Raw genomic sequence first — 27,955 nt, 5'->3', positions numbered from 1 at the left:
TGTTAAGAAGCACCAAGCAGCAACCAGAGAGTGTTGGATGAGTCAGAGCATGTGTCACACAGAACCTTTCTTGCAATACAATCATAGAAACCTGGGAGTATATTGCCAGTTTGTTGACTTGACCAGGAATGGCATGGAACACAGGGCAATGCTGTAAGACATGTGCTGACTAGTTGTGCTCCTGATGCCATCCAAATTCCTGGAGGAGTCAAGGGTATTTGCAAAGAGCTGACAGATGCCTGCACTGTTTGAGATGCAGCTGGGGCTACATTGGGAGGGGGATTTTTGCAGCTGCACTATGCTACTGTGTCTAAGTACTTGATGAAGATTTCCCTGGGCAGTAGAAACCAGCCTATTTCCAAAAACGCCATTTCCTTATTACCTGCCATAAGGAAATGGCCTTTCAGAATTCTATAAGCCCCACTCTCTTAGCTTCATGCAGGCATCCATAACATTGGGACAACAGATAAAGGACTGGGAGAACTTCAAATAGATGGCATCATTCTGCCAATGCCAATATTTTCACTGTCAGGATTGAAAGGGATGGATGCAAGAAGTGTCAACTCCACAGCTGAATGGAAAGACCCGTGCACATCATAGGGGGCAAAGATCCTGTGCAACTGGGTCCCACCTCAACTTTTGTCCTCTCATACCCATTTAGTAATACATTTATTAATGTGCACCTAACTATAGAACTACCAGTTCAAAGGACAACTATATACAAACACAAAAAACACTTGGGACTTATTGAACATGATTTATCCAAAGAAGTGTACTTTTTAAAAAATTTGTTTCATGGGATGTGGTCATCGCTGGCAAGGCCAACATTTGTTGCCCATCCCTAATTGCCATTGAGAAAGTAGTGGTGAGCTGCCTTCTTGAATTGCTGCAGTCCATGCAGAGTAGGTACACCCATAGAGCTGTTAGGGAGGAGTTCCATGATTTTGTCCCAGTGACAATGAAGGAACAGTTTGGAGGAGAACTTGCAGATCGTGATGTTCCCACGTGTCTGATGCCCTTGTCTTTCTAGGTGGAAGAGGTCGCAGGTTTGGAAGGTGCTGTCAAAAGAGGCATGATGAGTTGCTACAGTGCATCTTGTAAATGGTACACACTGCTGCCACTGTGCGTTAGTGGTGGAGGGAGTGAATGCTTAAGGTGGTGGATGGGGTGCTGATCAAACAGGCTGCTTTGCTCTGGATGGTGACAAGCTTCCAGAGTGCTGTTGGAGCCGACTCATCCAGGCAAGTGGAGAGTATGCCATCACGCTCCTGACTTGTGCCTTGCAGATGGTGGACAGGCTTTGGAGAGTCAGGAGGTGGGTTACCTGCCACAGAATTCCCAGCCTTTGACCTGCACTTGTAGTCACAGTATGTGGCTGCTCCTGTTCAGTTTCTGGTCAAGGGTAACCCCCAGGATGTTGATAGTGGGGCATTCAACAATGGTAATGCAGTTGATTGTCAAAGGGAGATGGTCATTGCCTGGCACTTCTGTAGCACGAATGTTACTTGCTACTCATCAGCCCAAGCCTGAATGCTTTTGAGGTCTTGCTACAGATGGATACAGACTGCTTCAGTATCTGAGGAGTTGTGAATGGTCCTGAGCATCGTACAATTATCAGTGAAGATCCCCATTTCTGACCATTCACAGCCTTTTGGAGACTATAGTTCCAGATTTATGTTACCCTTTGTGTGAAAAAAAGACAATGACAATCAAAGGGAAAACCCTTCAGTGTTTGGAATCATAGCTAACACATAGGGAGATGGTAGTGGTTGCTGAAGACAAATCATCAGAACTCCAAGGCATTCCTCGGCAATCATCGCCAGCTGTGTTATTAAATATTTCCATCCATGCTAATGGAGTGGGACTGTCCAATGTATGCTACACTGTTCAGCGTGATTCAGAACTTCTTCACTAATGAAGCAGCACGTACCAGCTTACAGCATGACTTGGACAATATCCAGGTTTTTGGTAATTGGCCAGTAAACATTTGTGCCACATGGAGATGATTGACTGGCACTCGAACACGTGAAAGTCTAATCACCTTCCCCTAGCCATCAATGATACTACCACTATTAAGACTGCCATCATTAATATCTTTGGGGTCATCACTGAGCCGAAGTTTAACTAGACTAGCCAGGATAGAGCTCGGGCATTATCTGACAACTGGCTCCTCTCCTGACACTCAATGCCTCGCTGCCATATAAAAGGATTAAGTCAGGATCTTGATGGAATACTCACTACTCATTTGGATGGGTGCAGCCATGACACTCAGGAAATTTGACACCGTCCAGGACAAAGCAGCCTATCTGATCGGTGCCCCAGATGCTAGACTCCATCCCTTCTGCCATGGACATACCATGGCTGCAGTATGTGCTGTCTTATAGTTTGCAATATAATAACTCACAAGGTTATTTCAACAACAGATCCTGGCCTCTGCCACGGGAACACTTCCAATCTATCCTGCATATACTGCCATATTTGCATTATTGCTGAGTCAAAATTTGGAATTCTTCATCCAACATCAATGAGGAAGCACAAGGGCTGCAGCAGTTCAAGGCAGCCCATCACCACATTCTCAGACCTAGGGATAGGGAATAAATGTGGTCTTGCCAATGCCACTCACATCTCACGATTTTTTTTTAAAAGCATCGCAGCAGCAAAAAAAAATGCTGTTTTATTTTCAAAGCTATGAATGCACAGGGTGCTTTGGTTTGTTGATCTCATGTCAACATGTTGCTAATGTTGTACCAGTTTTAAAAAAAGAAAAGGATAGAGCAAGTAATTACAGGTCAGTTAGCCTAACTTCAGGGAAAAGTATTGGAAAAATTTCTGAAGGCTAGGATTAATCTTCATTTAGAAAAAGATATAGATTAATCAAAGACAGCACGGATTTGTTAAGGGAAGACTGTCTGACTAGCATGATTGTTAAATCCTCAAAAAAATTCAGAGGATTGAATAGGGCAGTGTACTTGATATAGTCTATATAGATTTTAGCAAGGCTTTTGATAAGGTTCCATATGGCAGACTAGTCACAAAAATAAAAGCCCCTGGGATCCAAGGCAAAGTGGGGCAAGCTGGATCCAAAATTGGCTCAGAGGCAGGAAGCAAAGGATAATGGTCAATTGTGTTTTTGTGACTGGAAGGCAGTTTCCAGTGGGGTTCCCCAGGGCTCAGTACTAGATCCCTTGCTTTTTGTGGTATAAATCAACGATATGGACTTGAATGTAGGGAGTATAATTAAGAAGTTTGCAGACGATAGAAAAATTGGCTGGGTGGTTGATAATGAAAAGGAAAGCTGTAGACTGCAGGAAGATATCAATAGACCAGTCAGGTAGGGGGACCAGTGGCAAATGGAGTTCAATCTGGAGCAGTGTGAGGTAATGCATTTGGGGAAGGCCAACAAGACAAGGGAATACACAATAAATGGTATGATACTAAGAATTGTAGAGGAACAGAGGGACCTTGGAATACATGTCCCAGATCCCTTAAGTGGCTAGACAGGTAGATAGGTTGGTCAAGAAGGCATAAGGGATGCTTGTATTTTACGCCTCGATTAAGAAAGGCAAGGGATGGGAGGTTATGCTGTAAAACAATAATTAGGCCATGGCTGGAGTACTGCGTGCAGTTCTGGTCACCGCACTATAGGAAAGAGGTGATTGCAGTGGAAAGGATACAGAGAAGATTGATGAGGATGTTGCCTGGACTGGAGAATTGTGGTTATGATGAAAGACTGGACAGGCTGGGGCTGTTTTCTTTGGAGCAGAGAAGACCTAATTGAAGTGTTGATAATTATGAGGGGTCTGGATAAAGTGGATTGAAAGGCCCTATTCCCCTTGGTTGAGTGGTCCATAACCAGGGGGCATAGATTTAGGGTAAAATGTAGGCGGCTTAGAGGGGATGCGAGGGGAAAAGCTTTCACGCAGAGGATGGTGGGAATCTGGAACACTCTGCCTGAAAGGGTGCCAGAAGCAGAAATACTCAACATTTAAAAAGTGCCATAACCTACAAGGCTACGGACTAAGAGCTGGAAAACGGGATTAGGCTACTTGTCGGCTTGCGCGGGCATGATGAGCCAAATGGCCTCCTTCTTTGCTGTAAATTTCTATGATTCTGTGTTCATTGATGGAAGCCAATTTTTTTTTTTTTTAAAAAGGAGAAAGTTTGTTATGGAACACAATTTTTTGCAGGTGAAGAAATATGACAAGCTCTGAACAAACACAATCTATTTTGCCCATACATTGAAAAAATGAGTACTGTTAAAATCAAAGGAGAACCTGAGTGCTACTTACTTTCATAATTACCTAGCCAGGCTATGAGTGCCCTCTACAGATGAAAACAGGACAGCGTTTTCATGCAGTACACTGGAGAACATATGGTATTGTTGAATGCAACTTTACAAGTATGTGTTTACTGCATAATACACATTATCTTTGTATTTAATATGAAATTGAAAGTAAAACATATATAGCTTGTCTTTTTAACTGTTTGATAATACAGTAGCACTTCACATGAAACTTGAATTAAAAAAACATTTTTTTTAAGTTAACCCCCAGATTGCTCAAAATTAAAGGGGAATTATCGTCACGGTGTAACCTTGCTTCCAGGAAGAGCATTTTAATATTGTGCCCAATTTCCCTTTGAAAAAATAAAATATAAATATTGTAGAATGTATATAATTAGAATAACTTGCATGCAACAGGACTATACAAACAGCTTTATTTTTCACATTAACCTGATTATACACTAACATAACATAACGAACTGTAATTGAAACAATTTTAGCAAGATATTTATGGACCAAGACAAAATGGTTAGAAACTGCATCTCTTTAAGCTTTAATTAAACAGATACAAGATGTATATATCATTTGAAGGTTACTTATGATACAATTTTACAACAGGTAATCTTGATTAACCATAGATTTTTAAACATAATCGGACTAAAATTCAAAGTTACATTCAGCAGCTGGCACAATGCACATCATATACAATATCTGACAAATGTGAGCCAAGGTTTGTGGTTTTGCACTACAAAAGCCATCATACACCACCAGACATCAGAAAAAAGAACGAACATCTCGAAAGATTGCTTGGAACTCTCCAAGCTTGGACATCTGTTGTATGCTAATGTCTTCAAAATGTGGTCTATTAGCATAAATATTGGAATGTAATAATTGTTAGAATTATCCCTCATTCTGTAATGATTCTATCTTTTCTTCAACAACAGCCAGTCTTGCAATCATCAGATTCAGCACAGTTTGGGACTGTTGGAAGGAAAATTTTAACATAAGTCTCATTTGAAAACAGCATTATAATATGCGAAATGTAATGAAATAACGTCATAAAAATAAATACCAGAACAAAATATGCAGGCAATATTTTGCCCATAGATATTTTAACTTTTTTTTCTAGAAACTGGTTCTCAAAGGTTAATTTAATAATTAAGCTCAATGAAAATCTAGGCACAGATCTAGAAGTGCAAACCTTTGTTTTTTGTATAACACAGTGGCACAGTGGTTAGCACCGCAGCCTCACAGCTCCAGCAACCCGGGTTCAGTTCTGGGTACTGCCTGTGCGGAGTTTGCAAGTTCTCCCTGTGACCGCGTGGGTTTCCGCCGGGTGCTCCGGTTTCCTCCCACAGCCAAAGACTTGCTGGTTGGTAGGTAAATTGGCCATTGTAAATTGCCCCTAGTGTCGGTAGGTGGTAGGAGAATGGTGGGGATGTAGTAGGGAATATGGGATTAATATAAATGGGTGGTTGTTGGTCGGCACAGATTCGGTGGGCCGAAGGGCCTGTTTCAATGCTGTATCTCAAAATAAATAAAACAGGGGATCAGCCATGTTTGTCCCAAAGGTAAATCCAGGAATTAATTTTGTAGGCGATGCATTAAAATAAATTAGTAATAGAACCTTTTGCCAAGTTAAACTTTACAGCTGACAAGTTGCAAATAATTATTATTGTTTGCAGTTAATGTCTAAAATGCAGCCATAATGGATGCCACAAAAGTTGGCTGATAGACCTTAGCTTATACACTTCCTTCCCAAGACAATGCAACCTCTTTTGGCATGCAGGCCATAGCAATACTCAAACACAGTTTCCTAAAGAAATTGTACACAGTTGATCCACTTTTTCCAAGAATAATTCCTTCCTATCAGCTGCTTTAAAATCAACCATTTCCTGAATAAAAAGGAACTGTTTCCAATGGCTGAAGGATTGATAACGAGAAATTGTAGATTTAAGGTGATTGGCAAAAAGACCAGAGCCGACATGAGGAAATTTTTTTTTTTTTTAAATGTAAAAAGTGGTTAGGATATGAAATGCACTGCCTGATTTAACAGAAGCCTTCACAAGTGAATTGGACTAAAAAAAACTGCAGGGAGCAGGACTAACTGGATTGCTCAAGCAATCCCCCTCCGTGCTGTAATACTTTACGATTCTAACAAAATTAAATACACCTTACAACTGCATTTTATAGGGCCTAAACTTCAAAACTGTTCTTCAATAATCAATTTAAGTGCAAAATAAAATTACTTTCTTCAAATAATTCATACAGTCAACTAAACTTTTACTCTGCAACACAAAGCTAATCCACTGAATCTGAAGATCGAACCACACAAAATTACCTTTGCTAGTTCTTCAAGGACTTCAACTTGAGTTTCGAGTACTACTGGCTTTTTTCTCTCATCCACAAATTCTGCATTTATGGTGGAGCCAAGGACGTAACTATGGAAATAAAATAAAGATCATCATTTTCAACTTGAAAAACAAAATCATAGATAAATTAGCTAACTATTGCTTATAGATATAACTTATATACTGAGATAAATGCACTCCTCTTAGGAGTCACTTCCTTGGAATCTTCCAAATCTTATATCACCAAATTAATAAGAAATTAAAAAAAGAGTTTTAATCTCTCTGTTCTAAGTGACTATTTCTTTTTAGTGCACTTGATACTTGCTTAAGTGAATATTCGTGAAGATCACTGTTTTGTATTTGGTTCAGTAGCAGCAATCTAACTTGAACCACTCCAGAGATTTAAGCACGTAGACTATTTCACACAGTGTAGTGGAGGAAATCTACATCTTTCAGATGAGACCTTAAAGGAGGCCCTGTCTGCCCCTTTAGCTGGGTGTAAAACATCCAATGATAATTTTCACAAAAAAACAGAGGAATTCTCCTGGTGTTCTGGACAATATTTATCCCTCAATCAACACTACCAAAATCAGATTATCTGCTATTTGAGGGGCCTTTCCTGTGCTCAAATTGGCTGCCCCACTATCTCACATTACAACAGTACTTATTTGACTAGGAGGCACTTTCAGGACATCCTTGGGATGACAAAGATGCTAAATAGATGCAAATTATTTCTTTCTTCAAAATTATTACTACTTTATCATCCAATTTCCACTCTTCTACAGGCATTAATTCTTCTTCTGGTTTTACAATACCAGTCACCCTCCAGTACCTGTCCAAGGGTCATTAGATTTTTTTGACCACAAAGAATTACAGCAGAGCCTGACCAATTCTTTTGTTGGAAATGCAGACTTGTATAGTTTTCAGCACAGGCCTCTGCACAACAATTGGAAGCAGGAACCCTTAAGATTTTCTTTTGCAGGAGCACTGAGACCATTTGTATCATTCCAAATGGTGTTCTAGCTGAGCTCAACTAACTCAGCACAGAGCAGGAATTTAACCCAGAATTTCTGGATCATCATGGCTTAATGCTATACTAGATGGCACTTCTTCTTTCCCCACCACCTCCCCCGCTCCAAAGGTCATCATATTTTTAGTGATACAACTGTTAGAGCAAGTTTGGTGGTCTCAATGATTATTGACTTGCAAAATCTATTCTTGACCTTGTTTCACAATGTGCCTTTGTTGAGAACCAGCCTATATGGGAAATATGTTACTAGAAATATTATTGGTCGAACACAACGACTTAAAGGGAGGGGGGAAATAGAAGTAAAATACCTGCATTTAAGCTTTGAGCTTAGATAGGTGGGGCTTGTCCTGAAAGGAGAGTATGTAGATTCCATTTTAAAAAAGCAGAATCACTACTTGTATGGATTTATCAGTAACTTTTGGGATTCCTGCAAATGGCAATGGGCTTTCATATGTACCAAACAATCAGCTGACCAAAAAAAGTGATTTGCATCACATTTTTAATTGGCTACTGTCTTATGAATTCACAATCCATCCAAGGTTAAGAATATTGAAGGCAATATTGACATTTTTTACCTTTAAAATTCTAACTTATCAATAGTTCATACCTGTAACATGCTTCGTATTAACTAAGCAACACTGGCAAATGACCATTCATTGGAGTCATTTGGAATTCTCTATAAATTGACAAACTGTTAGATATAGCATATATCTATCTATAAGTCGAAATTAATTTTACTGCTCTACCAATTCATCATTTCTGCATTAGATAGATTTCACATGCTTTGGGCAAATTGTACACTGGAGACATTTTTAAATTTACATACTTGCCTTTCAATATAGGCCACAGCCAAGCAATATATGTTCCGTTTGAAGTCGAGGTGGACTGGAGTGCAAATGTACATTCTACCCAGTAACAGAGAGCAGCCACTACAGGATAACAACACATAAATGCTGGAAGGAGGGAAAATAAAGTTACTACAGAAATATAAATATATATTAATAAAGTACAGATCAGTTGGCCCTTCAAGCCAGTCATATACCATCATAGTGTGACTTCTACAAATCATTTTCTTCCCCCACCCCACCTACCACATTGTCTCCTGGGAGAGGCAAGAGAATTGCTTGCTGTGAATCTACACTCAACAAATGCTAGCAACCTATTCCAGAAATCCAAGTACATACTATTTAATCCAGTTCTAAGCTTATGGAACTTTTACTTATGTCCCCTAGTTTTCCCTAACCTATCTACCTTGAATAGCCTATCCACATGGATTGACTAATCCTTTCATTATTTAGGGTCTCAATCAAATCTCCTTGAACTCTGATACTTTTCTAGAGTTAAAAGCCCCAGCTTTCTAATGCTAAACCTCTACAAATCATGGGTTAGGCCAGTTAGAATATAGTGTCTATTTTTTTTTTTAAAATGTTCGCTGGATGTTGACAATGCTGGAAAAGCTGAATTTATTGTTCAATCTGACCTACATTGGATTGTCTACTATTATGTTTGGACCACCCATCTTTTTGTACTTCCTGTTTTACTGTAATTTATACAGGATGTGTGATTAACTGTATGGATATGTTTAGAGAAACCCAAAATATTGTCTGCATCATATTTTGGCAACTGACTTTTTATTCACCTCACCCACAACACAGAATGGCATATTGCATTATTTACAGTATTTGAATCCATTTACAGATTTGGACTTTCCATTCTGTTGCCACAAAAAGTGACTAGGCGTCCAACTATCAAAGAATGTATACTGAAGGTGTTACTGAAATTTGCTAGTATCCTAAAAAGAGAGGCAGTGGTTGAGTTTTTTTTAAAAATCTGATCAAAGGAAACCAACACAACCCAAGTACAAAAAGTGTAATGCAAGGACCAACGACCTCTATGTCAGTATTGGGGATAAATAAAGACTGTAAAGTCTGAACTTAATGGGAACTAGAAGGATGAGAGCCTGTGGAACTACTGAGAACACATGTTTAGCGCACAGGCTCACTAGAATCACTAGAAGAATGACATATTCCTTCATGGAAAATTCTCAGTGAAGAAAATTAGAACTCACTGCCCAGTAAAATAGGTTGAAGTACCAGTGCCATTTTGTTCATAATTATGTCTAAGCCTATCAGTACAATTTTTTGAACTTTCTAACTTATCAGTGCCATAAGGGAACACCACACAGATTCCAGCTGAAAAGTCACTGAAAAACATCCATTGAACTTTCAAGATGGGATATATTAGCCCAGATTTTGTGATCAGCAGTAAACGAACGGTGTTCACCATTCATTAAACTTACAGCTGCCCACAGACTTTCAGTGATCTTCTGTGCAGCTTACAGTAATTAGAAATCAATTTCAGTGCAGTGCCCTCTATAGGGGACATGGGACTGTGTAAGCAGCATGTCTCATCAACCAGATTGAAGAATCCTTACTGAGACACAGTAAGTGGAAGTTTTTTTAATTTAATGTAAAATTATGTACAAAAAGCAAAATAAAGAGGAGGAAAGAAATATGGGATTAGATTAAAGGATGAGACTGAAAGAAAAAGCAATTTGATAAAAATGTTATACAATCTCAAACAAAAACAGAAATCAGAACGAATGAGACTCCACACTTCTAAAAGTAAATTTTTAGGGCCTGTAAGGTAATTTGGTAGTAATTGAGACTTGTCATGCCATTAAAAATTCACTTACACTTGAATGGACAAGGCCTAACTTTTTCTAGTGAGTTCATTGGGCATCAAGTGGTTAAGGACCCCAACTTCACATCCTTCATGTGTTTGAATGGCAAATGTCTTGGCAACATGCCAGTGTAGAAAAGCTTGTGGAGGAACAGGGCAACTTGGACAGCAATTTTCCAATTTGCATGTTTAATTGCACACGTGCAGATGCTGGAAGTTGCTGTCCGATTTACTCTAGAACAGTGAGTGCCAATAACCTCACCATTATTTCTACCCCAAAATCTGGGCCATTATCTATTGTATAAGGAGTAGAAAAGAAAATAGAATCGAATCAAATCTTTCTTCATTTAACCTTCAATGGCGAGCTCAAAAAATTGCACTCATCAATCTTACATACTTACCAACCGGACTCGTCTCCGGTGTCTATCTTCTGTTCTTTGTCTACATGGATGTTTTTAGTGACACCTATAATAGGGCAGTAAGTTATTAGTTTATAAAGTTCAAAATACAGGCACAATATTCATAAAGCACAGCAAACCACACAGAAGGCCATAATCTAGGAACACCTTGTCTGTTCAACCAGTTAAATACAAAAAGAGAGTTCAAATTAAGCGGATCTATCCCCATTCATTCAATCTGTAAAATCTCACATTTATAACCTGGGAGTGCATCACTTCAATAAATTATGTGCTTCATTTCTGCCTTCGGTTTCAAAAATGGAGATAGAACAGAGAACAATGAGACAAAAACCTCTCTATGATAATTTGCATCAATATAATTTGAATTCATGCAAAACTGTTGCATTGTATTAAAACATGTGGGAAAATTATCAATGCTTAGTGACTCTAAGTGATGGCATAACATCGAGCATATAATATTATTAGCAAGAACATAAACTCTGCCTTCTGAGCAAGTACATTCCTGCAAATTATGTTATATTCAACATTTTAATACCTATAATTTCAATAGAAGGAAAACTGGCAAGAATCCTGACTCCAAGTGTATTTAGAATTTTTTAAATATAGAAAGTATATTGATGATATGCTCAGATGTCAATTAAAACCATCGTAATTCATCAATGGCACTGGACAGGTAATCTTGACCCGTATCTTTTGGAATTTTTAAAGTTCAGCTGGTGGGGTGCCTTTGTCAAAGTGCTCTACGTTATATGTCTTTTTTGACCGTCACAGTGGTGGTGTGGCCCTTATCACCAAATCTCACCTTGGCCTGAACCCTACTCCTCTGGCACTTTCGCCTCCTTTCAGCATCTCACCTTGTTCCACCCCCTCACCTCTCATTCAAAATCATCATTCTCTACCACCCTCTCTCCACAAACTCCCCAACCCATATTCACAGCCACCCCCCTGACCTTGCCATCTCACGGAGTCCCACTACTCCCATAGTATCAATCACAGATAAGGCCATCTCTGATCACGTTCTTCTATTATCCACCCACACCCCCCTTCCACACCCCAATCCTACTTCCTTGTGTCCCCCCCCGGAAATAAAAGTATCCCCTAATTCACTTACAACTGCACTTCCAAAATCCCAACTGCCTAGGCTTTGGCCCTCCGTTCGCGACAACATTTCTACAGTTACCAATTTGCACAACCATGCCCTCACCTCCACTTCTGAAAATCTAGTCCTCGATAAAACCATTATTCTCTCTCTCACACTGGCTGCTCGCCCAGTACAGCACTCATCCCTGCTCTCTTAAGTCCATGGGATGCAGACTTAAAAGGATAAGGCTGACAACAGTTTAGCCATCTACAGCTGGATCTGGCTGGTCCACATAAAGCATTATTGGGTCCTGCTCTCTTCTGCTACTCTCAATACTCCAGCATCATCCTGGAATGCAAAGATAACCCCTGGCTTCTTTTCTCTACTGTACACTGTATTGTCAAACGCCTTTCCCCTGTCTCCTCCACCCTCACCTCCAACAATAAGTTCAAGGAGCTCATGGACTTCTGTCACTAAGATCAAGACCATCTGCTAAGCTGCCTCTGCCACGTCCCTCCCTTCTACTAGCCCACCTGGTCAAACTTCCTCAAAAGGTTCCCCGCTGCCAGAGCCTTGAACTTGCATCTTTCTCTAGTTTCTTTACTTTCTCCCCTCATGGGCTCTCTGACCTCATGGAGTCAAATGAGACCCACCTCCTGCTACCTCCATACTATTCCCACTAAACTGATGACCATCCAACTTCCCCTCCTAATCCCCATGTCAGCTGATATTGTTAACAGTTCTCTCTCTTCAGGTGTTGTTCCTCACTCCTTTAAATTGGCCATCACCAGCCCCTTCCTCAAAAAAGCACTCCATTGTTTCTGGTCCCCACTCCAAACCCCATTCCCTAGTTAAAGACTCCATCTGTTGTAATCTTCGTGTCATATCTGACCCAGAGTCGAGCTTCTGACCGCATATTCACACCATTGCTAAGACTGCCTATTTCCATCTCTGTAACATTGCCTGACTTCATGCTGTCTCAGCTCATCTGCTGCTGAAACCCTCACTCATGGCTGGTCTCCCACATTCTAACCTCCATAAATGTGAGGTCATCCAAAACTCTGCTGCCTATATTTTAACTTGCACCAAGACCCGCTCACCTATCACCCCTGTGCTCAACGACTTACATTGGCTCTAGGTCAAGCAACATCTTGATTGTAAAATTTTCATCCTGGTTTTCAAATCCCTTCATGGCCTCGTGCCCACCCCTCGCCCCAACACCATCTCTGTAATCTCTTCCAGACCCACAACCCTCCCCAATATCTGCACTCATAATTCTGGCTTCTTGAGCATCCCTAATTTTAATTGCTCGACCAGTGGTGGCCATACCTTCAGCTGCCTCAGCCCTAGGCATTGGAACTCCCTCCCTAAATCCCTCTATCTTACTTCCCTCCTTTAAGACACTCCTTAAACCCTACCACTTTGAGCAAATAACTCCTAATGTGGCTCGGTGTCAAACTTTGCTTTGTAATATTCCTGTGATGTGCCTTGAGATATTATGTTAAAGGTGCCATATAAATAAGTAGCTGTCATTGAAATGTCAATTATGAGCTATTGGGAGCCAGGTCTCCTGGAGCAGATAGTCTTAAACGAGCCAAACTGGCATCTGAATGTCTTTTCTTCCCTTTGGTTGTGAGATTTTCTGTTACAGGTGATTTCTGACAGCATGCAGATGTGCATTTGCCATTATATGCTGTATTTGTAGTGTTGTGTTCATCCCAAAAAGCCACTGTATCATCACCAAAATTTGAAGAAATTGAAGTGGATTATAATCCTAGCCCCTTTTTGGGACCATCGAAGATCAGGCGTACTCCTCAGATGATCACTTTCACTCAAGGTTGAGAAAGGCAGATCCTAAAGACACTTGCATGGGTCTAAAGGACTGATCTAAATCTCCCCAAAGGAAAGGAACCAGCAGAGAATATTACAGTCCTCCAGATAGCCTTAACAACAAGTTTTAGCCAGATTATAACAACCCGGATATTATAAGGGTCTGGGCATCTCTCCTCAATAACATACTTCCCCACTCAAGAGCATATGGAGATGGGTTCTCGTGTTTGGGATACAGAAGATTACGAAACAATAGAATTTCTAAACAACCGAACATTCAATTCACATTTTGTGGAAAGTCAATCACAATGACAATAATTCTAGGAAAATAAAATATAATTTCGTTCCTAGTAGAGAATCCAATCAAGTCTAAATAATGTCACAGTAAAATATTTAAGATATCTATCAACATTTAAAGTAATATTTACCTTAAATCCCCGAGTAAAAAGATAGAGTTTAGCGAGATACCTCTATCCAAATTAAGGGGAGAATTATCATTGCCGCATCCCAATAGCCAGTATCTTTAATGCGAAAAACAGAGTGAATACAACAAATCTAAAGATCCACTGTGTGGTTCCAATATTTATACCGTTTCCAAGCTACATAACTAATTTTTTTATGGTGGCGTTACCTCTTTGCAATTAGGTTCGTCCCCTTCTATCTCCCAAATAACTTCTAACTAGAAATCAACTATGTGGATTTTAAGAAAAGGCTGAGCCAGCAGGAAACCGTGAGCAGAGATGTTGATCAATACATCCTTATAGCCAGCAAGACACTGGAAGTTACAAATGGCAGTAAACCTCGTCACCCAATTGTGTTTTAAGATTATAACTTAGTTTCCCGGCTTCAGCTGACAGGTAATTCAAGTCCATCTGTAGAAAATCATGTTGTCCATTGTTAAAACTGTGATAACTTACAATGATTATTTATGAAACCTATATTATCAGCGCCTTACTAAGGTGATGATGCTCATGACTTTTTGGAGCTGTTGTTCAGAACCTGTCATTGTGTTCTAGGAAGAGACAATTGTGCTGTTGCCTTGACCACAGGGCGTTAAGAATCCTTGACTACAGGGGCATATTACAGGCATGCCTATGAAACCTGCAGGCAGATGAACTCTGCTTTAAATTCTTTAATTCAGAGGAAAGTAACTCAACCTTATAATGGCCAGATTCCTTCACAAAATCAATACAAGAATAAGAAACTGTTTAATTGCTGTGCTATAGAGATGTAAAATTAGTGCTCAAGACAGCACTGATATGGTATGCAAAGACAAATAAACCCAGTATTGAGTGGACTGTGTGTTTCAGTGCTCAGATCAGAAGGATTCTCTCACTACGTGCATCTCTCTAAACAAGTACCCCCGGTTCCTCTTTACAGTAAATTTTCAATTAGTTTTAGAGTCTCACTTTCTAACAGCTAACGAATAGCACAATTTGTCAGTGTATTTGTATCTTCCTGTCTTTTCCCTCATACAGTATACAACATGTAAACACTCCTTGCTGTGATTTTCCGATTAATTTACCAGTAAATGCTCACTCTATGTAATTATCACTGTGCATCTATGACTTTCACCTGTTCCTCCTTAATAGTCAGACTTTCCAACTCAAGGAAAATTCTGCACTAAGCCAAAGCAGCAGCCAAATTAGGAGAGAATTTAGAGGCTGATTTTAGTTTTGTGTTTCTCATAAGTCAATCTATTCAATTGGATACAAAATCTATTAAACAAGACAAGATTAAATTTGTGAATATTAAAAATGCAGTTGATTGTTCAGCACTGAACAAGTTGGAAGATAGCAGTACAACATAAATAAACTGTATCTCTTTCTCTTCGATTCCATCCTCAAAGAGAGGGCCCTACCAAATTCAGAGTCAAATTTTACAAACTTCACAGTCACAGCATTTTAAGAATTGCGAATTTCACATATTTAAATCAAATTTCAGTGTCGCAACAAATCATGAAAATAATCTATTTAAAACAAAAAAAAGACAAGGGAGGTTTGTAGTTTCAAATGACATTTATTGTATACTCAAAAACTATTAGAGTCATACAGCATAGAAACAGGCCCTTCGGTCCACCGCGTCCCTGCTGACCATAATGATAATCTATAGCAATCCCACCTGCCTACATTAATTCCATATCCCTCTATGCCTTGCTCATTCAAGTACCTGTCAAGATGCCTCTTAAATGTCACTACTGTTCCTTCCTCCACCACCTCCTCTGGCAGCTCATTCCAGATACCCACTATTCTTTGTGTGAAAAATTTACCCCTTTAATCCCCTTTAAACCTCCTCCCTCTCACCTTAAATCTATGCCCTCTCGTTTTAGTCACCCCTACCACGGGAAACAGACTCTGGCTATCTATCCTATCTATGCCTCTCATAATTTTATATACCTCTATCATGTCCCCTCTCAGCCTCCTTCGCTCCAGGGAAAACAGTTCCAGCCTATCCAATCTCTCTTTATAACTCAAACCTTCCAAACCAGGCAACATCCTTGTGAATCTTTTCTGCACCCTCTCTAGCTTAATCACATCTTTCCTGGAGTGCGGCGACCAGAACTGCACACAGTACTCCAAATGCAGCCTAACCAACGTTATGTACAACTGTAACATGACGTCCCAACTCTTGGACTCAATGCCTCGGCCGATGAAGGCAAGCATGCCATACACCTTCTTCACCACCCTGTCTACCGGTGTTGCCACTTTCAGGGAACTATGTATTTGCACCACAAGGTCTCTCTGCTCAACAACACGCCCCAGGGCCCTGCCATTCACTGTATATGTCCTGCCCTGGTTTAACTTCCCAAAATGCATCACTTCACACTTGTCTGCGTTAAATTCCATTTGCCAATCCCTTGCCCACTTTCCCAGTTGATCTATATCATGTTGTAACCTGAGACAACCTTCTTCACTGTCCACTATACCACCAATTTTGGTATCATCTGCAAACTTACTAATCATGCCCCCTTTGGCATCATCTGCAAACTTACTAATCATTCACACCAAGTCATTAATATATATGACAAACAGAGGGCCCAGCACCGATCCCTGCAGCACACCACTGGTCACCGGCCTCTAATGTGAGAAACAACCCTCCACTACCACCCTCTGCCTCCCATCACCAAGCCAAATTTTGTATCCAATTTGCTCGCTCACCCTGGATCCCACGTGTTCGAACCTTCCGGACCAGCCTACCATGTGGGACCTTGTCAAAGGCCTTGCTAAAGTCCATGTAGACAATGTCCACCGCCCTGCCCTCATCAATCCTCTTGGTCACTTCCTCGAAAAACTCAATCAAATCCGTGAGACATGATTTCCCACGCCCAAAGCCATGCTAACTATCCCTAATCAGATCTTGCCTTTCCAAATGCATATAAATCCTGTCTCTCAGAATCCCTTCCAGTAACTTTCCCACCACTGATGTAAGGCTCACCGGCCTGTAGTTCCCTGGCTTATCCCAGCTGCCCTTCTTAAATAAAGGCACAACATTAGCTATGCTCCAGTCTTCCAGTACCTTACCCGTGGCTAACGATGATACAAAAATCTCTGCCAGGGCCCCAGCAATCTCCTCCCTTGCTTCCCAAAGCATCCTAGGATATATCTAGTCAGGCCCTGAGGATTTATCCACCTAAATGCGCTTCAAAACCTCCAACACCTCCTCCTTTGTAACGTTGATATGCTCCAGTATATCGCTGTTCCCTCCCTTGAACTCACTAGCTTCCATGACCACCTCCACGGTAAATACAGACGAGGAGTATTCATTGAAGACCTCGCTCATTTCCCGTGGCTCCACACATAGATTACCACACTGATCCTTAAGGGGACTTACTCTCTCCTTAGCTACCCTTTTACTCTTAATATACTGATATAAAGGAGAATCCTAAAAGATTCTCTTATCTGCCAGGGAAATCTCATGGCTCTTTTTTGCCCTCCTAATTTCCTTCTTCAGTGTACTCCTACATCCCTTATACCCCTCGAGGGACTCTTGATCCCAGCTGCCTATACCTGACATATGCCTCCTTCTTTGTCCTGACCAGACCCTCAATATCCCTCGTCAACCAAGGTTCCCTAAACTTGCCACCTTGCCCTTCCATCTAACAGGAACATGCCGGCCCTGAACTCTTCCTATCTCACTTTTAAAAGCTTCCCACTTGCCAGACGTCCCTTTACCTGTAAACAGCCTCTCCCATACAACTTTTGAGAGTTCCTGTCTGATGCCATCGAAATTAGCCTTCCCCCAATTTAGGACTTCAATTTGAAGACCAGTCCTATCCTTTTCCATAACTATCTTGAAGCTAATAGAGTTATGGTCACTGGTCCCAAAGTGCTCCCCCACTGACACATCAACCACCTGCACAGCCTCATTTCCTAAGAGGAGGTCGAGTGTAGCCCCTTCTCTAGTAGGACCATCCACATACTGCTTCAGAAAACGATCCTGGACACACTTAAATTCTTCCCCATCTGATCCCTTAGCGCTAAGGCAGTCCCGGTCAATATTAGGGAAGTTAAAATCATCTACTATTACAACCCTATAATTCCTAGACCTATCTGTGATTTCCCTACATATATGCTCCTCCAATTCCCTCTGACTATTGGGGGGCCGATAGTATAATCCCATAAAAGTGATCACCCCTTTCTTATTTCTAAGTTCTACCGATATGGCCTCAGTGGACATTCCCTCCTGGATATCCTCTCCAAGTACTGCCGTGATGTCCTCCCTAATCAATAGTGCAACTCCCCCTCCTCTCTTACCTCACCTCTGTCATGCCAGAAGCATCGGTACCCCGTAAACAGCTGACAAGAAACGAGTCACATTCTTTACTCACTGAAGTCAATGGTTGAACAGGAGCATGGAGTAACCTGCAATTGTCTCTTCCTTCATTCCCCGTCTCTGCACTGTGAACTGTGTTTAGCCACAGCTCTCAACCGCCACAGAATTTGTCGGAATTGTCAGACAGCGCTCCATCAGCCTTGCAAGGTGGGGGATTTTGCATTCCAGAGTTCCAAAACTGCAGCACAGACAAAGTACAATCTGCTTCTTTTGCAATGCTTTAAGTAAAGGAAGAACCTCCAACCTACAGTTCTTGTCAAAGCTAGGAATCACAAACAAGTTTAAATCCACTTTCAATAGGTGTATTTGTGCAGGGTCAAAGATATGCACAGCTTTCAGGAACGCTGGAGGTAACTGAAACCTCCAAGCAGCTTTATCTTCACTGCTTGACTCTAACCTGTAGCAGTAATATTATTTGAGCTTCTTTGTCATACAAGAAAACTCGAGTTGAGCACAAGCATTTAATTCAGTGTCATTCGTTTGACTGTGCTTCAGCCCAAAACAGTGTATCCATTACTTTATTGTAAGCTTTGTGGATTGCGACATGTCAAGATTCAAACCAAGTGGCTAAATCCATCAGTCGTATAGCATTCTTGGCAACAAACAACCTCATTACGCTGAGTGTCGTTTAGAAGGGTTACAATGTCTCTTAATACCTGTGTTTTCAGTGCCAGTGTGAGCTCTTCTAAGACAATATCTGAGTAGTACTGCCCGAAACCAAGAATTTCAATGTGTAATTACCGGTTTTGGAGAAAGGGCGATGTCTTGTTCCCCAATTTCAGCCACATTTACTATGTGTTGCCTTTATCAAAGCATGCAGCTAAGGCAATGTTTGGAAATCTTTTTAATGTAGCTGACCAGTTTGTCCACTTTCCCAAAATTGCTTTTCCACAGCTCACTGAAAAGAGACATTATGGGGCGAATTTTACTGGGCCCCCGATGTCTGGGGTTGTGGCGGGGCTGAGGTGGGGGGTGGGGGGGGAATGTGGGCCAGGAAAATACCTCCAGGTGAGGCCCGCCACAGGCTTAGACGCCGGGAAGGCCCCACCTCATATTACCAGCAGCACAAGGCCTTGTGGCGGCTCTCCGCCACTCGGCGACATCACAATTTACATATGTTAACATATTATAATTAAAGAATTAAACAGTCATCTCGCTTAAAAATTCCGGTCGGTTGCCGGAACTCCCACGCCTTTGGATCTCCGTTTGGCGATCTGAGGCGGAACCCTGGTTAGGAAGGGGAAGCGAGGAAAAGTATTGCAATTGGTGGAGGAATGGTGGGAAGGGGATGAAGGTCAAAGGTTAGAAACATGGGGGACGGGGGGGGGGGAAAAGAGAAAAGAGGTCGGGATAGCAAGGTAAGTTTTATTGGGGGAAGAGGGCAATTAATAAATTGTTTAGTCATTTGGGAGGTGGGAGAGGGGATTGAAACTTTTATTAAATTTTTCACTTTAATTTTACAGGTCCTGCAACTTTAAAAATTTAAGTTAAAATGAAGGGCTGGAAGCCCTTTAAAAATGGCGCTGGTGCCTGCACAGTGGTGCTGGATGCTGTTGCGGGGACTGAGCGCCCGCCCCCTCTATGTCATCGGGGGGTGGAGAGCGGGGGGGTGGGGGGGGAGTAACGTCAGCCCCAGCCATGTAAATGATCTGCCGCACTAAATAAATAGGGGTGGCTTCGTGTAGTAATTCTCGCGTGTGCGCCCCACCATTTCTGAAGCTCGCCGCCGAGATCGGTAGCGACCTGGAAAGATTCAGTCCATTATATGTACATTACGTGTAATATGGACAGCATCAGACATTACACCTTGCGAGCACAGATTGGAAAGGTTTTTGTCATGTAAAGTTGCATTGTCACAAATGAAGGCAGATGTTTTGCTGAAATCTGCAGCCTATCTTGAATTGGTTTTGATAATTACATCACAGTTTCCCAAGAGGTTAACGGCTTCTAAGTGAACGCAGTGTGCGAACACTATTGTTAGCTTTCCTGGTTTTATGTCTCGGAAGGCTGAAGATGTACAAAACAAAACATACAGCACACAGTTGTCTTGCTCAATCAGCAGACTCATCACAAATAATGCACAAGACTCAGATGAGTTAAATTGAGAATTCATCTTCTCACAAAGCATAGTTAAAAATTTTCAGTAGGTAATTCTGTCGTAGTTTATTTGCCCTTAGAAACATAGAAAATAGGAGTTGGCCATTAGGCCCTTCAAGCCTGCTCCACATTCATTATGATCATGGCTGATCATCCAACTCAGTAACCTGGTCCCGCTTTCTCCCCATACCCTTTGATCCCTTTAGACCCAAGAGCTATATCTAACTCCTTCTTGAAAGCATTCAATGTTTTGGCCTCAACTGCTTTCTGTGGTAGCAAATTCCACAGGCTCACCATTCTCCAGGTGAAGAAATTTCTCCTCATCTCAGTCCTGAAAGGTTCACCCCATATCCTTAGACTATGACTCCTGGTTCTGGACTCCCCCACCATTGGGAACATCCTTCCTGCATCTACCCAGTAAAGTCCTGTTAGAATTTTATAGGTTTCTATGTGATCGCCCCTCACTCTTCCGAACTCCAGCGAATATAATCCTAACCGACTCAATCTCTCCTCATACATCAGTCCCACTGTTAATCTGAGTTCTTTTTGCCTTCAGTCTGCTTCAGTAAATATACCGAGTCGGATGTGTAGGTAAAATCAATTACTTTATTTGCGCAGTCGCCAGCGGACTTACTCTGAGAACAGCGGCACTGACTCCACCAGGGTCTGTCGGGTCCCCCCCCCCAGAGTAAGTGAAGTTTGTGATACAGGTACTACTGTTTATACATTAAGATTCATGCTACACCTCCTTGTTTAACCAATCAGTGTGGTACAATTCGACTTCACCCACGTGGTGACATGCAGTACATCTTTTACTGAGGGTACAATACATTCCATTCTCAATACATACTTGTTACTAATAAAATATTGTTTTGTACCAGCAAGATAAAAGAAAGCGGACTAGCAAGCTAATTAGCAAGAGCATAGGAATCATCAATAACCATGCTGGTCTCACTCCCTACATGGATCATGAGTTCTGCATCCTGCTATCTCTATTAGGTTTACATTCGAGTGTTTCGTGCAGTCTGCAGCTACAAGTAGTGGCAGCTCACGAAGATAAGAGGGGCCTAGCACTCCTTATCACTCACACAGGGATGGACATCATTTGATTCACAGGAGTCCATTTGTTCCAAACCAGAGGGAGTCACACAACCAGGCCATAAAGAACAGATGTTTTTGCAATTACCAGTGTCAGCTAGTCTTTACAGTCTCACACGCTCTGCCTTTACTTTTAACTATTTCATTGTGGTTTCTGCCACTTAAAATCAAAGCTCAGCAAAGCTACTATTCCTAACTTGGCTATATTTCCCATTAAGCATAGTGCCATGCCTTTCTGCTCACTTCCACACCACCATCCTAGGAATCAGTCTGGTAAACCATCGCTGCACTCCCTCTCTAGCAAGAACATCCTTCCTCATAAGGAGACCAAAACTGCACACAATATTCCAGGTGTGGCCTCACCAAGGCCCTGTATAATTGCAGCAAGACATCCCTGCTCCAGTACTCAAATCCTCTCGCTATGAAGGTCAACATACCATTTGTCTTTTTTACCACCTGTTGCACTTGCATACTTACCTTCAGCGACTGGTGTACGAGAACACCCAGGTCTCGCTGCATATTCCCCCCTCTTAGTTAGTGGATAACCTCACATTTATCCACATTATACTGCATCTGCCATGCATTAGTCCACTCACTTGTCCAAATCACCCTGAAGCCTCTCTGCATCCTCCTCACAACACGCCCTCCCACCCAGTTTTGTGTCATCTGCAAATTTGGAGATATTACATTTAGTTCCCTCGTCTAAATCATTAATGTATATTGTGAATAGCTAGGGTCCCAGCACCGATCCCTGCGGTACCCCACTTGTCACTGCCTGCCATTTGGAAAAAGACCCATTTATCCCTATCCTTTGTTTCCTGTCCGCCAACCAATTTTCTATCCATCACAATATACTACCCCCAATCCCATGCGCTTTAATTTTACATGCTAATCTCTGTGTTTGCTAACAATGCCACCACTAGGTGGCGCTGCAATAACACATGCGCAAATACAGCCTGTGCCACTGAAACGTCACAGTCTGTGACATCAGGCAGCTGCCAGGATTAAAGATGGCGCTGCTCAAATAATCACACGATGGCAACCTAAACACATGGCTGCACACAATGGCCGGAGGGGAGGGAGCGAGCGGGCCAGGGGAAGGAAGGGAGCGCACCCGCCACCAGCAAGTTCTTCGCCCGCGCTCTCGCCGCACGCGCTCTCTACCCGCTCCCCAGACCCCCTCCCCTCCCCCACCCCTGCTCTCTCCGGTCCGGATCCCCCCCACCATCTGCCCGCGTTACGCGATAACGTCATCAGTGTAAGCGCCAACCCGTCCTGGCACTGTTGAACGCAGCGCACGCGCAGAGGGTGGGAACCAATGCGCGCAGATTGGCGCAGTCCGATGACGTAAGCTGCCGGCTGCATTGTCAGTAATCACTTTGAATCTCTTATGTGGGACTTTGTCGAAAGCCTTCTGAAAGTCCAAATAAACCACATCCACTGGCCCCCCCCCTCATCAACTCTACTCGTTACATCCTCGAAGAATTCTAGTAGATTTGTCAAGCATGATTTCCCTTTCGTAAATCCATGCTGACTTGGCAAGCAACCGCCATTTTGCACATGATGATGAATGAATACCCGCAGCTCTGGGTGATCATGTTTTTCCAATGCTATGTTGACGCTTGCAAAAGCATCCACAAATTCAATTGTAACCAGTTAACGATTCTGTGCTCTCTATTGACTTATTAAGAGATGAAATCATTGTTTTTGCACATTTATTTTCTAGCAGTGTGGTGTCGGATGCTCTCTTTCTGCTGCAATGGCTTTTTGGACTGAACCATTGCCCATGGTGTGATCCAATTTGGCTGCCAAACTCTTTCACTCGATGTGCTACAGTAATCGTTGCAGCATTTTTGATTCTCATTCTGGCATTCTTAATTGTCTCCCAATACTCTCAAAACTGTACCAGAAGCCCTCCATGCGCCAATCAGCGAGGCAAGCCTCATGTCAATGAATAAAATGCACAAAGTTCATAAAATGGCCAATTTCATAGAGGACCCAAGATTTCACAGCCCATAACACATTTTTCATGGCTGCGAATTTGGTAGGACCCTACTCAAAGATGACATCCCCAGTAAATCCTTATCATTTGGTATATGCATGTCTCCTATTTCTCTCGCACAGGACACATATTTGTGTACAACATCCCCTATTCCAAGATGTTACCTGTTCCTCTCCAACAATATGGTAACTAATAATCAGTGTTTAAATTACTTACCACTGTGCGAGTCCTCCTTTTTCTTTGTGCCTCTGCTTGGTTTCTGACTCACAATGCATACTAATAGCAAATCCTTCAATGTATTTATGTATATTGGGCGTCTTTCGCTTGTTCAATGAAATCTGACATCATACGAGACCATTCAGCCCATCATGCATATGCCAGTACTCTGAAAGAGCTATCCATTTAGTTCCATGCCTCTGCCTTTTCCCCATACCCATTTAATTTTTTCTTTTTCAAATATTTATCTCCATCCATTGTAAAAGCTATTATAGATTCTGCTTCTGGTAAGGAATACCAAATCCCTATTGTTACGACCGAAACAGGATGCGTGAACTGTCTTTTCTAGTTCCACTTCTCCAAAAGTCACAACATCTATTTAAATGTTTACCCAGTTCCGATACAGCCAATCAAATACTCATTTTTTATCCCAGAATAAAATACACCAACCAGGTTTCTTTAATAAACAACAAAATTATCAGTTTATTCTAAAACAAGACATAACTACTAATGAAGCAAAACATTAACACACAAATTGAAATATGAAAGTTCCCTTTTTAAATTCACCAATTACAAACTCACACTGAAAAAAAAACATTCATTCTTCAGAGGTCTACTACCAAAAAAAAAGACAAAAAAAAAACAACTTTGGCCAAATACCTGCTAATTCTTGACAAAAAAAGAAGATATGGAAGGAAGTCAGTTGTCCCTTTTTTTGGTCTGGCATCTGGGTATATGGAAATGGATCACTGGGATCATTTCAGAAGTAGTCCATTCTGGAGATGTCGAGAATTATTCAAGTAGGCTTTCTAGGAGAAATGTGGCATCAAGGTTTTTCCACCAGCACACACTTGAATTGCAGGATTTTTTTTTCAGTTTCTCAGGAGCTATACGGCACCAGGGACTTTTTTCCCCACACTGGATCTTGGCAGGATTTCTTCAAAAAGGTAGAGAAGGTGATGAGCCGGGTGATTTCTTTTCTCCTTGGCAGGAAAACACCAACTGTCTTCAAATAGTTCACACCACAACAACTAAAACTGAAAACAATGTCCAAACCCCAAACAGAGAGTCGACCTCCTGACCTCCACAAACCTTGTCATGTGGCTTCTCTGTAACCAGTTTTCCCCAGGTCACCAAGTGTTCTGCTCTTTTCTGAGCCCAAATCACAGGTGGCCTCCAGCACAAGTGGCTTTCAAACCACATCTCAAGTCCTATTGGTGAACTTGGTAAAAAAAAACAAATCCCTGGAATCTTTTCAGTTTTAACGCAAGTCCTTAAAAAATAAAATATTAAGAAAAATGAAGTTTTCGTAATATTTTATTTTATTTTGAGGTGCAGCACTGAAACAGGCCCTTCGGCCCACTGAGTCTGTGCCGACCAACAACCATCCATTTATACTAATCCTACATTAATCCCATATTCCCTACCACATCCCCACCCATTCTCCTACCACCTACCTGCACTAGGGGCAATTTACAATGGCCAATTTATCCATCAACCTGCAAGTCTTTGGCTGTGGGAGGAAACCGGAGCACCCGGTGGAAACCCACGTGGTCACAGGGAGAACTTGCAAACTTCGCACAGGCAGTAGCCAGAACTGAACCCGGGTCACTGGAGCTGTGAGGCTGCGGTGCTAACCACTGCGCCACAATAGCTTTAAAAAAATTCTAACCACTCCTTCATTTTTGGATGGTGAACTAAATTACCAACTTACCAACCAGTGACAATAGCTGTTTCTGATTTTTTATTTTTAAAAAATCTGAATTTTGAACACCTTTAAGATTTCCTCTTAATCACCTTTGCTGTGAAAAGAGCCTCATTTCTCTCCCCAACTAAAGACTCTCATGCCTGCTATCATCTTAGGAAACCTCTTCCGCACACACTCTGTGGTGTTGACATACTTCTTAAAACAAAGTACACAAAATAGACATCACATTCTAACTGAAACCTAACCAATGATTTGCCTTTTTAATACACTTCTACTTACACGGGATCCTTGATCCTATTTACTATTAAGGAAATCACAGCTGTATCAACCTATCCTCCCACTTTGGAAGACTTGCGTATCTGAATAAAAGTCTTTTTAATGTTTAACTCTCAGACTGTACCAGTAGTAAACCTTCATAAACTTCACTTTGCGTACAGTGCAAACCTCATCACTGTGCATAGGACTCTCAAGTTGTATGTTCCTGTTTCTTTCTTCCCTGAGATATACAGAGAGGTGATGCGCAACGTAAATAGTGCATATACCTTCACTATCACTCTCGCCATCCCTATTTAAGTGTACATCCCTCACTGTACATCCCTCCCCATCCCTATTGTTAGTTCAGTCCCACTACTCCACAGGTCACAGCATATTAGTAAAGTTCCTCACCTACCAGAAAATAGCCAAATTACACTTTATTTATCCCCCAGAATAAAGCACGCCAAACCAGGTTTCTTTAAACAACAAAAAATGATTAATAAACCAAGTTTTAAACGATAATGACATAAATCTATACGCATGGAAAGATTTTATAACTTCTTCCTCCTAACCCTCATGCACACACACATACATTCATAAATCGGTTCACCCGGAAAATGTGTATTTTGCGTTGTAACGGTTTCTTAGAATAAAATAATTAGCTGTCACAGCCTGGTAGGATATTTTCAGATTGGTGAGGTGTCCCAGAGTTGAATTGTCAGATGCCACTCGAAGTCTCTCCAGGTGAGATTAATGAACAGTCTGTGATGGGTAGGCGTTCAACGCAATTCATCTGCAGCAGGTGTCACACAGATTTTTCAGCAAACATGTAGCAATAAGTAGCAGTCTAACAGTAGAAACTTTCTTGATTTCAGGTTCTCCCCAAAACACAAAAGGCAACAGGACTCACTCTTGAGGCAGAGATTTTCCAGAGACTGGAGAGAATAGGAATTTTTCTACCTTTAACAATGCAGGGCTTCCTCTCAACAAAGGAGCCTTTCTCCACAGAGAGCACTTTTTCTGGGTCTTTTTCTCTCTCCAGGGCAAAACACAGCCCCAACTCCAATGTAAGATTCCTTTTTTTAAAAAAAAAAGAGACAAGCCTTTCTTTCAGGGAAGAAATCTTTTTCTGGTCTGCAAACACAGGTCTCCAGCAGCAACTGGCTTTTCAACCCAAAAGTGAAACTAAACGTTCAACAACCAAGTCACAAGACAGTCATAAATCTTTCTGGTTGCTTGGATACAAGTTTCACAGCCTGCACTTCAAACACCAAGTGTCAGCATTCAGTGTTCACAGAAATCCCCCTTTCCATCTCTTAAAGGCACACAGAACTCTTAGTTTTTATAAATTGACACTATTTACAGTGCACAGCCCTCACTGTGCATCCCTCCCCATCCCTATCTACAGTGCACACCCCTCACTGTATATCCCTATCTACAGTGCACACCCCTCACTGTATATCCCTCACTATCCCGATCTATTGTGCACACCCCTCACTGTATATCCCTATCTACAGTGCACACCCCTCACTGTATATCCCTCACTATCCCGATCTATTGTGCACACCTCTCTGTATATCCCTATCTACAGTGCACATCCCTCACCGTATAAGCCTCTCCCCCCTACTCACTGCTCAGGTAGATCATGTTCTCCTTCGGGTTTGCTCCGACCCAGGCCAGCGAGTCTCCCACCGGCAGCCGACACTGAGAGCACAAGAAAACCACCGGCAGATCAGTGTCTCCGCTGATAAAAGTGCACGAGTCCCTGTTGTCCGCTTCATCGTCCGTTAACAAATCCACAGTCACTCCCGCCATCTTTCAAACCGCCAACTTGACGTCTACTGAGCATGCGCGGGAACCGTCACAACCTCCGGCCAAAAGCATGCGCACGGAGCAATCACATATCTGTTTATAACAAGAACAAGAAATGCTGGAATCACTCAGCAGGTCTGAGTTAACCTGAAACGTTAACTCTTCTTCTCTTTCCACAGATGCTGCCAGACCTGCTGAGTGATTCCAGCATTTCTTATTCTTGTTTCAGATTTCCAGCATCCGCAGTATTTTGCTTTTA

General features: G+C 41.7%; 1 protein-coding gene across 1 annotated transcript; it reads right to left on the bottom strand.

The window, feature by feature from the left end:
* Nucleotides 1-4,705: 4,705 nt before the first annotated feature.
* mis18a (MIS18 kinetochore protein A) lies at nt 4,706-27,748 on the bottom strand. Its single transcript, XM_068040015.1, has 5 exons — nt 27,516-27,748; nt 10,747-10,810; nt 8,494-8,616; nt 6,624-6,723; nt 4,706-5,263 (listed from the first exon to the last, which is right to left on the bottom strand). The coding sequence occupies exons 1-5, from the start codon at nt 27,697-27,699 to the stop codon at nt 5,183-5,185; spliced, it is 552 nt and encodes a 183-aa protein (XP_067896116.1). The 5' UTR covers nt 27,700-27,748; the 3' UTR covers nt 4,706-5,182.
* Between the last annotated feature and the right edge of the window lie 207 nt (nt 27,749-27,955).

Source organism: Heterodontus francisci, chromosome 10 (genome assembly GCF_036365525.1).
Source record: "Heterodontus francisci isolate sHetFra1 chromosome 10, sHetFra1.hap1, whole genome shotgun sequence".
Lineage (NCBI taxonomy): Eukaryota > Metazoa > Chordata > Chondrichthyes > Heterodontiformes > Heterodontidae > Heterodontus > Heterodontus francisci.
This window is presented reverse-complemented; position numbering and strand designations above follow the sequence as displayed.